The 14,663-nt window shown below is 68.7% G+C and overlaps 3 protein-coding genes and 1 long non-coding RNA gene across 7 annotated transcripts in view; 2 read left to right on the top strand and 2 right to left on the bottom strand.

Moving 5' to 3' along the window:
* The window catches only part of LOC121163398 (coiled-coil domain-containing protein 130-like), a 469,842-nt gene that overhangs the window by 70,236 nt on the left and 384,943 nt on the right, over nt 1-14,663 (top strand). The gene's annotated exons all lie outside the window — the stretch shown is intronic.
* GTPBP3 (GTP binding protein 3, mitochondrial) lies at nt 376-4,167 on the bottom strand. 4 transcript variants are annotated; one of them, XM_040990801.1, is made up of 10 exons: nt 3,713-4,167; nt 3,330-3,595; nt 3,036-3,122; nt 2,723-2,925; nt 2,490-2,562; nt 2,247-2,390; nt 1,904-2,069; nt 1,257-1,429; nt 926-1,031; nt 376-825 (listed from the first exon to the last, which is right to left on the bottom strand). In XM_040990801.1, the coding sequence occupies exons 1-10, from the start codon at nt 3,763-3,765 to the stop codon at nt 600-602; spliced, it is 1,497 nt and encodes a 498-aa protein (XP_040846735.1). In that variant the 5' UTR covers nt 3,766-4,167; the 3' UTR covers nt 376-599. The 4 variants fall into 4 exon arrangements, with proteins under 4 accessions (XP_040846735.1, XP_040846736.1, XP_040846734.1 ...); XM_040990802.1 differs by having other exon boundaries at nt 1,257-1,366; XM_040990800.1 differs by having other exon boundaries at nt 2,247-2,562.
* Nucleotides 4,302-13,707, top strand: ANO8 (anoctamin 8). Its single transcript, XM_040990696.1, has 18 exons — nt 4,302-4,492; nt 5,105-5,215; nt 5,322-5,454; nt 5,754-5,892; nt 6,157-6,253; nt 7,091-7,207; nt 7,298-7,425; nt 7,520-7,681; nt 7,897-8,049; nt 8,159-8,285; nt 8,418-8,473; nt 8,567-8,641; nt 9,426-10,229; nt 10,323-10,514; nt 10,607-10,738; nt 10,844-10,954; nt 11,677-12,397; nt 13,115-13,707. Exons 1-18 carry the CDS (start codon nt 4,381-4,383, stop codon nt 13,447-13,449), a joined length of 3,705 nt encoding a protein of 1,234 aa, XP_040846630.1. The 5' UTR covers nt 4,302-4,380; the 3' UTR covers nt 13,450-13,707.
* On the bottom strand, nt 7,392-9,529 carry LOC121163434. The gene is made up of 3 exons (XR_005884879.1): nt 9,463-9,529; nt 8,426-8,490; nt 7,392-7,582 (listed from the first exon to the last, which is right to left on the bottom strand). It is a non-coding gene; the product is annotated as an uncharacterized LOC121163434 (long non-coding RNA).

Genomic DNA, 14,663 nt, shown 5'->3' with positions numbered 1-14,663 from the left:
ACTGCCGAGGATAACACAGCCCTGAGGGAGCCAAGGAGGGCAGACTGCGGCCTGCAGGGGCGGCGGGACCCCTGGGTTCCGGTAAGTGCAGGAAATACAAAGGAACAATCATTTGCAGAGTGACCAACATCTGTAAAATTGGAGATGAGCAGAGATGAGCGGTTAGGACGTTTATCCCCTGGCGCCATGGCTCAACTAGCTAATCCTCCACCTGCAAGCGCTGACATCCCATATGGCCGTCGGTTCTAATCCTGGCTGCCCCACTTCCCATCCAGCTCCCTGCCTGTGGCCTGGGAAAGCAGTGGAGGACGGCCCAAAGCCTTGGGACCTGCGCCCGCGTGGGAGACCCGGAAGAGGCTCCTGGCTCCTGGTCAGCTCAGTTCCGGCTATCGCGGCCACTTGGGGAGTGAAGCAGTGGATGGAAGATCTTTCTGTCTCCCTGTGTCACTACTCTGCCTTCTTTTCAATAAACAGAAAGTTTCCTTTCACGGGAAACAAAACCATACACAGATTGGAAGGTGGCATCCACAGGCGTGCAGAAAGTTCCAGAAAGAGACGCCTCAGGCCACTGGAGCATCCTCGCTTGTGCTCGCTTGTGCTCACTTGCCCACACAGAAGTCCCGGAAGATGAGCTCCAGCAGCTCGTCGGTGCCGCCGCCGCCTGTGAGGCGCGTCAGGTGCCCGCGGGCCACACGCAGCGCCTCGGCCGCCAGCGCCAGGTCCCGCGCCGGCCTGAAGTGTGCCAGGGCATCCCGGCAGGCGCGCAGGTGGTGCAGGTGCCGGGCGCGCGTCAGCAGCGGAGGGCCGGCCGCCGGGTCCCCGCACCTGCCGGAGGAGACACAAACCGGGCAGCCGGCCTCAGAGGGGGCGCACGCCGAGGTGGGGGGGCTCTGGGGCTGCAGGGGTGCGGGGTGAGGGAGCTCACAGCGCAGCCAGCTCCGTCCGCAGCGCCTCCAGCAGGTCATCCAAGCCTGCGCCCGTCAGACAGGACAGCAGCAGGTGCGGGGGCAGCCGGGGCTCCGGGTCCTGGCCTGCACCGGGCAGCAGGTGCGGGGGCAGCCGGGGCTCCGGGTCCTGGCCTGCACTGGGCAGCAGGTGCGGAGGCAGCCGGGGCTCCGGGTCCTGGCCTGCACCGGGCAGCAGGTGCGGAGGCAGCCGGGGCTCCGGGTCCTGGCCTGCACTGCACAGCCGGGGCTCCGAGTCCTGGCCTGCACTGCGCAGCAGGCCCGCAGACAGGTAGGGGTCCAGGTCCTGGCCTGCGCCGGGCAGCAGGTCTGCCTTGTTGAGCACCAGGAGCAGGCGCTGCTGGCGCTCACCGGGGCTCAGGCTGCACCGCGGACCCACGACCGAGGCGAGGAAGTGGCGACTGGCGGAGGAGCCCAGGTCCGACACGTCCAGCACCGCCAGGACCAGGTCAGCCTGCTGCAACCTGCAGGGCGGAGGAGGGAGGGAGGAGACGCGGAGGCGTTGAGCCCGGGGGCGGGGCCAAGACCAGGGGGCGGGGCATCGCGCACGGGTAGAAGCTGAGGAGGTGGAGCCAAGTGGGAGGGCGTGGCTGGCCAAAGGGGCGTGGTACTGCACGGGGGCAGGACTTGAGTGAAGGGGCGGGGTTTGTGGCAGATGCCAGGGACAAAAGCTGAAGGAAGGGCGAGGGTCCTGGTCAGGTCCCAGCCCCCCCAGCAACCCCAGTTCCTGGTTCCAGCACCCCCAGGTGCGGTCCCAGTGTCCCAGTGCCCCCAATACCCAGTCCCAGCACCCCCAGCATCCCCAGCGCCCTCAGTGCCCAGGCCCAGCACCCCCAGGTCCGGTCCCAGTGTCCCCAGGACTGGTCCCAGTGCCCCAGTGCCCCCAATACCCAGTCCCAGTACGCCAGCGCCCTCAGTGCCCAGCCCTGCCTGCTCACCTCTCCTGGGCACGCCGCACCCCCTCCTGCTCCACTGGCCCCACGCCATCCCTTAGCCCCGCTGTGTCACTCAGCAATGCTGGGAAGCCAGCCAGGTCCACCGGGGTCTCCAGCACATCACGGGTGGTCCCTGGCTCAGGGGACACGATGGACACGGGCTTCTGGCCTGGGGGCGGGGAGAGGGAGTGGGGCTCAGGCCAGGGCACTGGGGGACACGATGGACGTGGCCTTCCAGCTGTGGGGGGAGAGCGGGGCTCAGGCCAGGGCACTGGGGGACACGATGGACGTGGCCTTCCAGCCTGGGGCCAGGGCACACGGCCCCTCCGTCCCTGTGCCTACGTACTCAGCAGGTTGACCAAGCTGCTTTTGCCTGCGTTGGGGGGCCCGGCGACCACCACGTGCGCCCCGGAGCGGAGCCTCTGGCCCCGCCTCGCGTCTCGCAGATGCGCGTCCAAGGCGGCCTCCAGTGCCCGCACGTCCTTGTGGGCTGAGGGTGGCAGAGCCGAGAGGAGCGAGAGAGGGGCCTTGGAGGGGGAGTTAAGCAGAGGTAGCTTCACCCTGCCCTGCTCCCTGTCCCCCGGGGCACCTTCACTGAGGACATCCTCCTCCAGGTTGTCATCCTCGCCAAAGTCGATGTAGGCCTCCACATGCGCCAGCGCCTGGGGGCAGGAAGGACGGGTGGGCGCTCAGGGTGCTCAGAGGCCACCCAGATGCAGCCGGAAGCGGCATGTGGGACTGGGCGCTGGCCGGATGGGGGGGGCCAGGCAGGCCATGGCCGACCAGGCGTCGGACGCCGGGAGTGGGCAGCGGGGGACCTGCCTTGGTGAGTGTCTCCGCCCAGCCGTGGCACAGCTGGCCCAGCTCGCCATCCAGCTGTCGCAGTGCCTGGCGCCGCTGCGCTTCTGTCTCCGCGTGGATCAGATCTGCCAGTCCCTCCACCTCGGTCAGGTCGAGCTTCCCGTGGGCGAAGGCCCTGCGAGTGAACTCGCCCGCCTCGGCAGGCCGCAGCCCTGGCACACTGCCTGTGGGGAGACTCCCCATGACCGGGGCAGGGAGGGTCCTGAGTGTCCCAGCCACCCACCATCACCACCAGCACCCCCCAGATACCAACGGGCGACAGCCAGTGGCTCACCCAGTGCCTGCAGGACGCCGCTCACCACGGCTGGGCCTCCGTGCACGTGGAACTCCACACAGTCCTCACCCGTGAAGCTATGGGGACCTCGCGTAGTGAAGCAGAGCAGTCAGGAGGGGAACAGGGTGGCCAGGAGGGGTGGCGCACTGTGCCATGGGGATGGCCAGGAGGGGTGGCGCACTGTGCCATGGGCCTGGTCAGGAGGGGTGGAGCAGTGTGCCACGGGGCTGACAGGTGCAGTGCCTGTCCGGGACCCTCCCCCTCACCTCTCACCCCCCACCCCCCACCCCTCACCTGGGAACCACAGCACCAGCGCGCGGTCCAGCGGCTCCCCGGAGCTCGGGTCGCTGAGCAGACGCAGGCTGGCGCGCCGGGCGGGGGGCAGGTCCCGGGCCGCCGTGAGGCTCCGCAGCGCGTGGCCGCTGGCAGGGCCGCTGGCCCGGATCACGGCGACCCCGCAGCGGCCCTGGCCCGAGCTCAGCGCGAAGATGGTGGCGCCGGCGGCGGGGGCCGAGCTGCTGGTGCTGCTGCTGTTGCTGCAACCCCGGCGGCTGCAGGCGCTGCGGAGGGACAGGGCGGCTGAGCCCGGGCATGGTCCCAGGCCTGGTCTGCAGCGAGCCAGGGGCCCCAGCAGCGGCGCCCTGCACCCACAGCCCCTCCGTCCCCGGCTCTCCCACCTGCGAGGCCCCGCGGCCGCCCGGACCACCCGGGTCCACAGCCACCGCCACATGGATTTCAAATCCGCCACCGTCCTGCCCGACCTTCCTGCGCGGCTTCAACTTCGGGCAGGAGGTCCCGCCTCCTCCCCGCCGTGATTGGTCATATGTTCAACGATGCTGGACGTCCATTGGGCGCTTGGGAGAAACTCCCGCCCCCCCGGCGGCAGACCTTGGATGTCATTGGGTGACTTGAGGGGGCAGGTTGGACGGCAGGGAGGAGGTGTGCAAGCCAAAAGGGTGTCCCTCTGGGCAACGTTGGACCGAATGTAGGAGTCCTAGGGCGGCGACGGGCCCGGACGCAGGAGCAGCTGATTCTCTGGTTCTCGGCCAGCGCGGGCGGGGAGTGGGGAGAGGCTGCCTGCGCCGTCGATGCGGGCGGCGACGAGCACCCAAGACGCGAGTGGGCGGGCGCGAAGGGAAGCCTGGAACCCCGCGCGGGCGGGGCCGGGCCACGCGCAGGCGCACGCGCGGCGGCCGGCTGGAGGTTCGGCGCGGGCGGGGACGAGAAGCGGCGCTCGGGCCGACGCGGGCGGGCGCGGCCTTTGTCTCCTCCTCCGGCTGCGCGCTCGCTCGTGGAGGCGAGGGGGGGACCCGCAGGGAGCCCCGGGCCTGCAGCCGTGCTCGCCATGGCCGACGCCGCCGCCGCCGCTGCTGCAGGGGGCACGGCCCCGGAGGGCGAGCGGGGCAAGAGGCCGCCGCCCGAGGGCGAGCCTGCAGCCCCCGCGGCCGGAGTGCTGGGTATGCGCCCCTGGCCGGGGAGCAGGTGCATGGGGCGCGCGCTGCCCGAGGGCCGACGCGGGGACACGGTGCCGGGGACGAGCCAGGCCTTGGCGGCCCCGGCGCTGTGGCGGTGACCGGGCCGGGTGGGGCTGGCATGGTGCAGGCAGTGGGCCTGGGGCAGGAGGGGTGAAGGGGTGTCTCCAGGACACACCCCTCCGAGGGGACCCCCCCCAATCTAGGGGTGGAGGCTGGGGAGGCTGCGCCAGAGTGCCGCGACCCAGAGAGGGATAACGCCTTTGATCACATGGCCCTGGGTGGGTTTGAGTCCCAGTTGGGCTGCGTGACCTTGGGCACTTTTAAAAATGGATTATGTGCATTCTGGTCTCAGTTTTGCTTACCTGTGGAATGGGGGTGGGGGCCAGCGCCGCACCCATAGAGGGGGGCTTACCGGAAGGACGACGCTTTGCTAAGGCTGCTGCGTCCCATTGTGGATCCGAGAGGTGGAGCTGGGCCTGGGGGGTGATGAGTAAGATGGACACGGAGGATCTAGAGGGGATGGGCTCGGCAGGTGCCAGGAGGTGCAGGCCTGACCGGGTCCTGCCTGGCTCGGCGTCCCACTCCGCTCCCCAGACAAGCTGTTCGGCAAGCGGCTTCTGCAAGCCGGGCGCTACCTGGTGTCCCACAAGGCGTGGATGAAGACGGTGCCCACGGAGAACTGTGACGTGCTCATGACGTTCCCAGGTACCCCCCGCCCCGTGTGCTCTGCCTCCCCGCTCCTGCTGCGTGCGCATGCCCACCTGCTCGCCCCAGGTGGGGCCAAGTCCACGGTCCCTGTGCCCCTCGGCAGACACCACCGATGACCACACGCTGCTCTGGTTGCTGAACCGCGTCCGGGTGGGCATCCCCGAGCTCATAGTGCAAGTGCGCCACCACCGCCACACGCGTGCCTACGCCTTCTTCGTCACAGCCACCTATGAGAGGCGAGTCGCCAGCCCCAAGGCCCCGGCCTGCTGACCCTGCCCTGCCCTGCACCAGCCACGCCATGCCCCAGCCTCTGCTGACCCTGCCCTGCACCAGCCACGCCATGCCCCAGCCTCTGCTGACCCTGCCCTGCACCAGCCACGCCATGCCCCAGCCTCTGCTGACCCTGCCCTGCACCAGCCACGCCACGCCCCAGCCTCTGCTGACCCTGCCCTGCCCTGCACCAGCCACATAGAGGGGCTGCCAGGTGCATAGCCTTGCCACTTCTGAGCCCACCTGCCCTCCTCCTGCCCCGTAGCCTGCTCCGGGGTGCGGACGAGCTGGGGCTGCGCAAAGCCGTGAAGGCCGAGTTCGGTGGCGGCACCCGCGGCTTCTCTTGTGAGGAGGATTTCATCTACGAGAATGTGGAGAGCGAGATGCAGTTCTTCACCTCCCAGGTGGGGGCCCAGCCCTGGGGTGTCCTGCCCAGGTGGGGGTCCAGCCCTCGGGGTGTCCTGCCCGGGTGGGGGACGTCCCTGCCCAGGAGGGGGACCAGCTCTCGGGCTCCCTGCCCAGGAGGGGGACCAGCCCTGGGGTGCCCTGCCCGGGTGGGGGACCAGCCCTCGTAGTGCCCTGCTGGGTTGGGGTCCATCCCCCCATGATCTCCCTGTCGGCTTCCCCCTACTTCCGGGGAAGCTCACGTCCTGCACCCTCGCCCACAGGAGCGGCAGAGCATCATCCGCTTCTGGCTGCAGAACCTGCGGGCCAAGCAGGGCGAGGCGCTGCACAACGTGCGCTTCCTGGAAGACCAGCCCATCAGTGAGCGAGGGCGCTTGCAGGACGATGGGCGCCTTGTGGGCGGGCAGGTTGGGTGGGACTGAGCAAGTGCAGCCTGTTCAGGGTGAGGGCGTGGCCAGCCTGGTGGGGGCGTGGTCAGTCTAACCAGGGGTGTGGCCAGCCCGATGGGGCGTGGTCAGTCTAACCAGGGCAAGGGTGTGGCCAGCCCGATGGGGGCGTGGTCAGTCTAACCAGGGGTGTGGTCAGTCTAATCAGGGGCGTGGTCAGTCTAACCAGGGGTGTGGTCAGTCTAATCAGGGGTGTGGTCAGTCTAAGCAGGGGTGTGGCCAGCCTGATGGGGCGTGGTGGTTTAATCATGGGTGTGGCCAGCCTAATCAGGGTAGAGGGTGTGGCCAGCCTGATGGGGCGTGTCAGTCTTTTTGTGGGTGTGGCCAGCGTAATCAGGGTCAGCCTGATCAGTGGGCGGGGACGTGGCCAGCACCACGGACAGCACCCATTGTCCTGAATGTGGAGACACCTGCCTTGTGTCCTTGCACACCTGTCTGAGGCCACAAACCCGATCAGAGCTTTCTGGAGAGCCTCTGCCAGGCGCCCCCTTCCTGTCCCCGAGGCAGGCCGTGGTTCCCGAGGCGGGCCATGGTCCCCCAGGCGGGCCGTGGTCCCCCAGGCGGGCTGTGGTCCCCGAGGAGGGCTGTAGTCCCCGAGGCGGGCCGTGGTCCCCCAAGCAGGTTGTAGTCCCTGAGGCGGGCTGTGGCCCCCCAGGTGCACTGTGGCTCCCAGGCCTCCAGGGAACTGGGTGCTGCAGGCAGGGGTGGGGTGCACCTGCAGCCCGCACACACACCTCCCTCCCCACCGCAGTCCCGGAGCTGGCCGCCCGTGGCGTCATCCAGCAGGTGTTCCCGGTGCACGAACAGCGTATCCTGAACCGCCTCATGAAGTCGTGGGTACAGGCTGTGTGTGAGAACCAGCCTCTAGGTGTGGCCCCGAAGGGGCTGGGGTTCTGGGTGGGGAGGATGGGGCGGCCCCGGAGAGCACATGGCTGACGGGGACCCTGTCCCGGCCCAGATGACATCTGCGAGTACTTCGGGGTGAAGATCGCCATGTACTTTGCCTGGCTGGGCTTCTACACGTCAGCTATGGTCTACCCGGCCGTCTTCGGCTCTGTCCTCTACACGTTCACCGAGGCGGATCAGGTACTGGGGCGGTGGTCAGGACGGACCCGCCAGCACCCCCACGGCACCCCTTCTTCACGGACCCGTGACCTCCCCGTCCCCCACATGCACACAGACAAGCCGTGACGTGTCCTGCGTGGTCTTCGCGCTGTTCAACGTCATCTGGTCCACGCTCTTCCTGGAGGAATGGAAGCGCCGGGGGGCGGAGCTGGCCTACAAGTGGGGGACGCTGGACTCCCCAGGAGAGGCCATTGAGGAACCACGGCCACAGTTCAGGGTCGGTCTGGGAAGTGGCCTCGGCTCGAGAGAGCAGGGTGCGGGATGGGGTGGAACGTGGAGTCCCCCGCCAACATACACAAAGACAGCTGCCTGGGGAAGGAGGGGCAGGACCTGCGACCTGGGGGCGGTCAGCTGGGAGCAGGGCCTGTGGCCTCAGGGCGTAGCCTGTCCCTCTGGCCCTGCTGGCCTCACACCCCGTCCCGTCCCCATCAGGGCGTACGGCGCATCAACCCTGTGACCCGTGCCGAGGAGTTCTACTACCCTCCCTGGAAACGGCTGCTCTTCCAGCTGCTGGTCAGCCTGCCCCTGTGCCTGGGCTGCCTGGCCTGCGTCTTCCTACTCATGCTTGCCTGCTTTCAGCTGCAGGTGCGACCCCCCAGCCCCCCAGCCCTGCCCGGCCCAGCCCTGCCTGGCCCACGGGCTGAACCACAAGCAAACCCAGCCTCTCGCCCCCTGTCTGACCCCCCACACACAGGAGCTGGTCCTGAGCGTGAAGGGGCTGCCCCGCCTGGCACGCTTCCTCCCCAAGGTCGTGCTGGCCCTGCTGGTCAGCCTGTGTGCCGAGGGCTACAAGAAGCTTGCCATATGGCTCAACGACATGGGTACGGCCTGCCGGTCAGGGGGAGTGCAGGCCAGGGTGGGTGTGGGTAGGGTGGGTACAGGCCAGGGTGGGTGCAGGTAGGGTGCTAAGGCCAAGCCTGCCCTCACTCGGCCCGCCCCCCTCGGCCCCCCAGAGAATTACCGGCTGGAGAGCGCCTACGAGAAGCATCTTATCATCAAAGTGGTCCTGGTGAGCAGCAGGTGCACCTGCAGGGCGGCGGGGCAGGGATGCAGCTGGCCACGTCCAGCAAGGTGACCGCCCCACCCCACCTGCCCCGTTTAGTTCCAATTCGTCAACTCCTACTTGAGTCTTTTCTACATCGGATTCTACCTCAAGGACATGGAGCGGCTCAAAGAGGTGAGCTGCCCCCCGGCGCCCCTGCCCTGGTGGCGCCCGGTCGGGGGGCGGCCGGCCGGAAGCCCCTTCCCCCGCCTCCATCCTTCTCTCCTCTCTGTCTGTCACCTCCTCCTTTCCCATCTGCTTGTCCACCTGTCCGTCGGTCCCTCCACAGCTCCTGCTCATCTTGTCCCTGACCCAGAGCCTCGAGCGGCAGCTGCGGGCGGTGCTGGCCCCGCTCGTGGCCCTGCGGTACCGCCTGCTACTCCTCTCCCTCCGGGGCCTCCTGTTCGCGGTCCGGGCCAAAGTACGGGCAGGGGGTAGCAGCCTGCCGGGTGGGCGGCTGTGGAGTTGTTGCTGGGGGGGCTGCCCGCATTCCGGGGCACCTCAGGCAGATGCATGCATACTGGGAGGAGCTGGGGTAGGTTCCGAGGGGGGCCACCACAGGAGGCCCTGGGTGCTTAGCTAAGTCCACCACCGGTGGAGATGCCCCTGCCCTGCCCACTATGGGCATTCTGCCGTTTGCAGAGGCCAAGGATATGGCCTGGCCACCAAAGGGCGTGGTTGAGCCACTGAAGGGCATGGTGGGCCCACTGAAGGGTGTGGACAAGCCACCAGCAAGGGGTGTGGCCAAGCCACTGGGGGTGTGGCTAGGCAGCTGGGGAGCTGAGCGGGGGGTGTATGTGAGTGCTCTGGGCACCGCAGGCTGGGGAGAGTGGGTGCACCCCCACCCACCCAACCTGGCACCCCAGGCCCACTGCATGCCCCCCACATGACCTTTCTCGCCCACTTTTCCTGCCCACAGATGCTGGCCACGCTCTTGATCACTCGCCAGTTCTTACAGAACGTTCGCGAGGTCTTGCAGCCGCACCTGTACCGACGGCTGGGCCGCGGCGAGCTGGGCCTTCGTGCCATCTGGGAGCTGGCCCGCGCCCTGCTGGGCCTGCTGAGCCTCCGACGCCCTGTGCCCCGCCGCCTGGAACCCCAGGCCGAGGAGGGCAATGGGAGTCACCGATGCCTCCGTGGGGGCTGTGGGGCGCCCGAGGAGGAAGAAGAGGCAGCGACGACTGTGGCACGGCGGCCCACAGGGGAGGGTGGGGAGATGGGGGATGGGCTGCAGGGAGGCAAAGAGGAAGATGAGGAGGAGGAGGAAGAAGAAGAAGAGGAGGAGGAGGAAGAGGGCGAGGAAGGTGGCCTGCTGGATTGCGGGCTCCGACTGAAGAAGGTCAGCTTTGCTGAAAGGGGCGCCGGGCGGCGGCGACCAGGACCAAGCCCGGAAGCCTTCCTGGAGGAGGGCAGCCCCACCATGGTAGAGAAGGGCCTAGAACCGGGTGTGTTCACCCTGACTGAGGAAGAGGACGACGAGACCGAGGGGGCAGCCGGTAGCCCCGAACGCAGCGAGCCCCCCACCGTCCTGCTGCACCGGGCCGGGGGCGAGGGGCGAGACCAGGGGCCCGATGGCGGCCCTGACCCCGAGCCCGGCTCCACGGGTGAGTCCGCCGGGAAGCAGAGGCGGCAGAACCGGTCGTCTTGGATCGACCCACCCGAGGAGGAGCACTCGCCACAGCTGACCCAGGCCGAGCTGGAGAGCTGCATGAAGAAATACGAGGTGAGGCGTGGGGGTCAGGGTAGTCCCGGAGGAACGGAGGGGCTCAGCGAGGCAGGCACCCTGAACGGGCTCTGGCACCGCCGCCTCTTCCAGGACACCTTCCAGGATTACCAGGAGATGTTTGTGCAGTTCGGCTACGTGGTCCTCTTCTCGTCCGCCTTCCCCTTGGCCGCGCTCTGCGCGCTCATCAACAACCTCATTGAGATCCGCAGTGACGCCTTCAAGCTGTGCACCGGCCTGCAGCGGCCCTTCGGCCAGCGCGTGGAGAGCATCGGCCAGTGGCAGGTGGGCCACGGGGGAGGGGAGGAGGAGCAGCCAGGGACCCTCCCACCCCACCTGAACCGCCCTCTCCCCCTCGCGCCACCCCACCCCTGCAGAAGGTGATGGAAGCCATGGGCGTGCTAGCCATCATGGTCAATTGCTACCTCATCGGCCAGTGCGGGCAGCTGCAGCGCCTGTTCCCCTGGCTGAGCCCGGAGGCGGCCATCGTGTCTGTGGTGGTGCTTGAGGTAGGCTGGTGGGCACCCCGCTTCCTCCGGGGGAGAGGGGGGCGTGAAGCCAAGGGGTACATAGTGGCTGCTGTGTAGCCTACAGTCACATCTCTATCCCCATAGCACTTTGCTCTACTTCTCAAGTACCTCATCCACGTGGCTATCCCGGACATCCCAGGCTGGGTGGCCGAGGAAATGGCCAAACTGGAGTACCAGCGGCGGGAGGCCTTCAAGGTAGCCTGATGGGAATGGCCCTGCGGGGCTGGGTCAGGCGGGGAAGGGACATGGTGGGCCGTGGATGGGGTCCTGGGTGCCCCGTCCTTGCTTCTCCCCCAACGCCCTGGCTGCAGGTGGCGGCTGGCTCATTGGAAAGGAACGGAGATGGGGGAGGTTTGCCCAGTGGCATCCAGTGGGTGTCCAATGAGCGCTTGCAGCTCCGTCCGTGTGTGCAGGGGCCCCGCGCTCCGGCTCCCTCGGGTCCCCGCGCCCCGGCTCCCTCGGGTCCCTGCGCTCCGACTCCCTCGGGTCCCCGCGCTCTGGCTCCCTCGCTCCGACTCCCTCGGGTCCCCGCGCCCCGGCTCCCTCGGGTCCCTGTGCTCCGACTCCCTCGGGTCCCCGCGCTCCGGCTCCCTCGGCTCCCGCGCCCCGGCTCCCTCGGGTCCCTGTGCTCCGACTCCCTCGGGTCCCTGCGCTCCGGCTCCCTCGGGTCCCTGCGCTCCGACTCCCTCGGGTCCCCGCGCTCCGGCTCCCTCGGGTCCCCGCGCTCCGACTCCCTCGGGTCCCCGCGCTCTGGCTCCCTCGCTCCGACTCCCTCGGGTCCCCGCGCCCCGGCTCCCTCGGGTCCCCGCGCCCCGGCTCCCTCGGCTCCCGCGCCCCGGCTCCCTCGGGTCCCCGTGCTCCGACTCCCTCGGGTCCCTGGCTGACACCCGGCCCGGGTTCCTCCCCGACCCACACAGCGACACGAGCGCCAGGCCCAGCACCGCTACCAGCAGCAGCAGCGACGGAGGCGAGAAGAGGAGGAGCGCCAGCGCCACGCGGAGCACCACGCCCGGCGCGAGCGCGATGCCAGCCGCGACGAGGGGCGCGCGGCTGAGGGCTCCGGGCAGGACCCCGCCGCCCCGGCCTCCTCCTCCGCCGCCTCGTCGTCGTCCTCCTCCTCCTCCGACAAGTCCTCTGCCAAGGCCAAGGGCAGCGGCGCGGGAGAGCGGCCCAAGCGCCCGGGGTCCCTGCTGGCACCCAACAACGTCATGAAGCTCAAACAAATCATACCGCTGCAGGGCAAGTTTCTGTCGTCATCCGGGACCGCGTCCTCCTCCTCCTCCTCGTCGTCGCTGGCCACCACGGGGGCTGGCACCGCGCCCCGGCCGCCCCCCGCCCAGTCGCCCACCGGAGACACCCGTCTGCCCGCCTTTCTCAGCTTCAAATTCCTCAAGTCGCCCGAGACCCGACGGGACCCCGAGCGCAGCCACTCGCCGCCCAAGGCCTTCCACGCCGGAAAGCTGTTCCCCTTTGGGGGCGCCCGGGCCGAGGCCGGCTCCAACGGAGCGGCAGGGCAGGTGCGGGCCGACTGCACCCCAGGAGGCGGCGGTGGAAGTGGCCGGGCCCAGCGGAGCGGGCAGGCGGAGGAGGCCGCAGCCGAAGAGCCGGAGGCGCCCCGGGCGGAGGAGGAAGGCTCAGGTCACAAGCTTTAACTCGGGGGTGGGGATGCCCGGCTGGCTTGGGGGTGCGGAGGGCGAGGGTGGCACGGGGCTGGAGCCAGCCGGGGTGTTGGGGGGAAGTAGGTCCGAGGACACTCGCTCCGGCCCCTGGAGAGCTGGGAGCCCTGCGCCTGACCCTCCTCGCTGCCCACCCCCCCAACAAGGAGGATCCCCACATTCTCCCGTTTCCCAGAGTGCCAGGAGACAAAAGGGAGGCTCCAGCCTCTCCTTCCCCACCAGACCCCTTCACCCAGTCCACTCTGGGGGGACTCCACCCCGCCCCCCAGGCCTCTATGCAATGCCCCACCCAGCAGCTCACATGTTTCCGGAGGCCTTCTTGGAAGTGGAGGCTGGGGCCACCCACCCGGCAAGCTCAGGGTCCCCCCCCAGAGACAGGCTGTGCCTAGCTGCCCCAGACACACACACACCCTGCCCCACCTTGGCTCTGCGTACCTCCAAACCTTGGCCCCTAGAGATCAGCCCGAGGTCTCAGAGGCTGCAGGGATTGCCTCAGCTTCCCTCCTGCCCCTTCCCCCAGGCTGGGAGGGGCCAGTGCCCAGGGGCTGCCCCGAGCCCCCACCCCCAGTCTCTGATCTGAAGCAATAAGGGTTTCCCATGTGCCTGCGAGTGCGGGGAAGGGGGCGCGGGGGCCGGGGCGGCGGCTCCCCCGGAACGGCCCGTCTCGCCTCCCCCGCAGGGACAGCGCCGGCCCCCGCCCTGCGCGCCCGCCGGAGCCCCGCGCCGCCCCGGCCCCCGACGCCGCCCGCCGGCTGCTGGCAGTGGGACGGGCCGTGGGGCTGCGGGGGCGAGGGCACCGCCTCCCGCCCGGCCCCGGCGCCCACCGACTGTCCGCCCTGCGCCCTGGCCGGGCCGCCCGGCGCGCAGCCGCTGCAGGGGGACGCCAGCTTCTACAGCCTCCCTCCGCCGCCGCCACCGTCGCCGCCCGCCTCGGAGCCCCCCGCGACCCCCGCGCCCTCGCCCAGCCCCAGCCCCAGCCCCCAGGCCGTGTGCTGGCCCAGCGGCTGGCATTAGCTCCTCCCGGCCTCCTCCCAGGGCTCTGTGTGTGTGCAGGGGGGAACCCCCCATCTGCCGCTTCCCTTTCCACCGAGAGGTGGAGGAGGGGGGAAAAAAGGCAGCCAATCACCCCTCCCCCCAAAACACACACAAAATCCAATAGGAAAACATTACAAAGAATAGGCGATTATTTATTTGTTTTTAATTTATTTTGTCATATTTTTGTAAAGACGGCAGAAAATGCAATAAAAAGTATATTTCAACAGTGCCTGAGGTGGGGCCTTGTGGAGAGCGTGCTCACTGGGGGGAGGGGACTGACCCTTCCCCCATGCCAGTGGCCCGAAGGGGAGGGGGCGCTTTCTCCAAGGCCCCCCAGGAACAGGGAGAAGCAGCAGGACCAAGCCGGAGGGCTGTGAGCACTCAGCCACAGCCCAGGCTAGGCTGGCCCCTCGGGGACAGGTTGCACCTGCTATTCGTGGCTTCCTGGGATGCCAGAGGGAGGGGGGTGGAGACAAGGAGAATCTGGGGGTGCGGGGCCTGCCCCAGGACGCAGAGTCAAGACATTGAGGCTGAGGACAAGGCATTGGGGTGCCTGCTACACACCCATTCATTAAGAGTCTTGTGTGACCTCTGGGCGGTGGCTAGGGGGATGGGAGGAGGCCAGCCAGTCCCTCCTGGGTCCAGCTCACCCGGATGTGGTCAAGCCTTGGGGCTGGGGCGGAAGGGGCGGGCCCCGTGGTGTGGAGACGGACAGGCAGTGTGGGCATGTGGAAGAATGTTGGGGTGCAGAGTACCCCGGAGGTGGAGACAGGGGCAGCCAGTGTGCTCATGGGCCAGGCTCTGGCCGGAGGGAGGGAGTGTGCCTGTGTGTGTGTGTGTGTGTGTGTGTGTGTGTGTGTGTGTGTGTGCGCACACCACACAGCCACAGGTTCCAGACCTGAGATTCTCTCATGGGACAGGATGGGAGCGGCCCCCAGGCTCTTGCGTCACCTCAGGGTGGGGAAGCCCGCTCGCTGTGACCCCCTGACACCTGGGGAGCCCGTGCCCACCCCTGCCAGGTGCCCACAGCGTCCCTCCCACATGGCACCCCCGGGTGCGCCTGCAGGATGCCGCTGTGCCCGCTTCCCCACTCCCGCCTGGCTCCTTGAAGACGCCTGGACAGGCAGCCTGAACCTGCTAGATGCCTGCTCCACCAGTGCCATACCTCGGGCCCAGGGCCACACAGGCCTCCC

This window comes from Ochotona curzoniae, unplaced genomic scaffold, assembly GCF_017591425.1.
Source record: "Ochotona curzoniae isolate NIBS_2020 unplaced genomic scaffold, NIBS_Ocur_1.0 contig_605, whole genome shotgun sequence".
NCBI classification, from domain to species: domain Eukaryota; kingdom Metazoa; phylum Chordata; class Mammalia; order Lagomorpha; family Ochotonidae; genus Ochotona; species Ochotona curzoniae.
The sequence above is the reverse complement of the archived record's forward strand: the minus strand, read 5'-3'. Positions and strand labels throughout refer to the sequence as shown.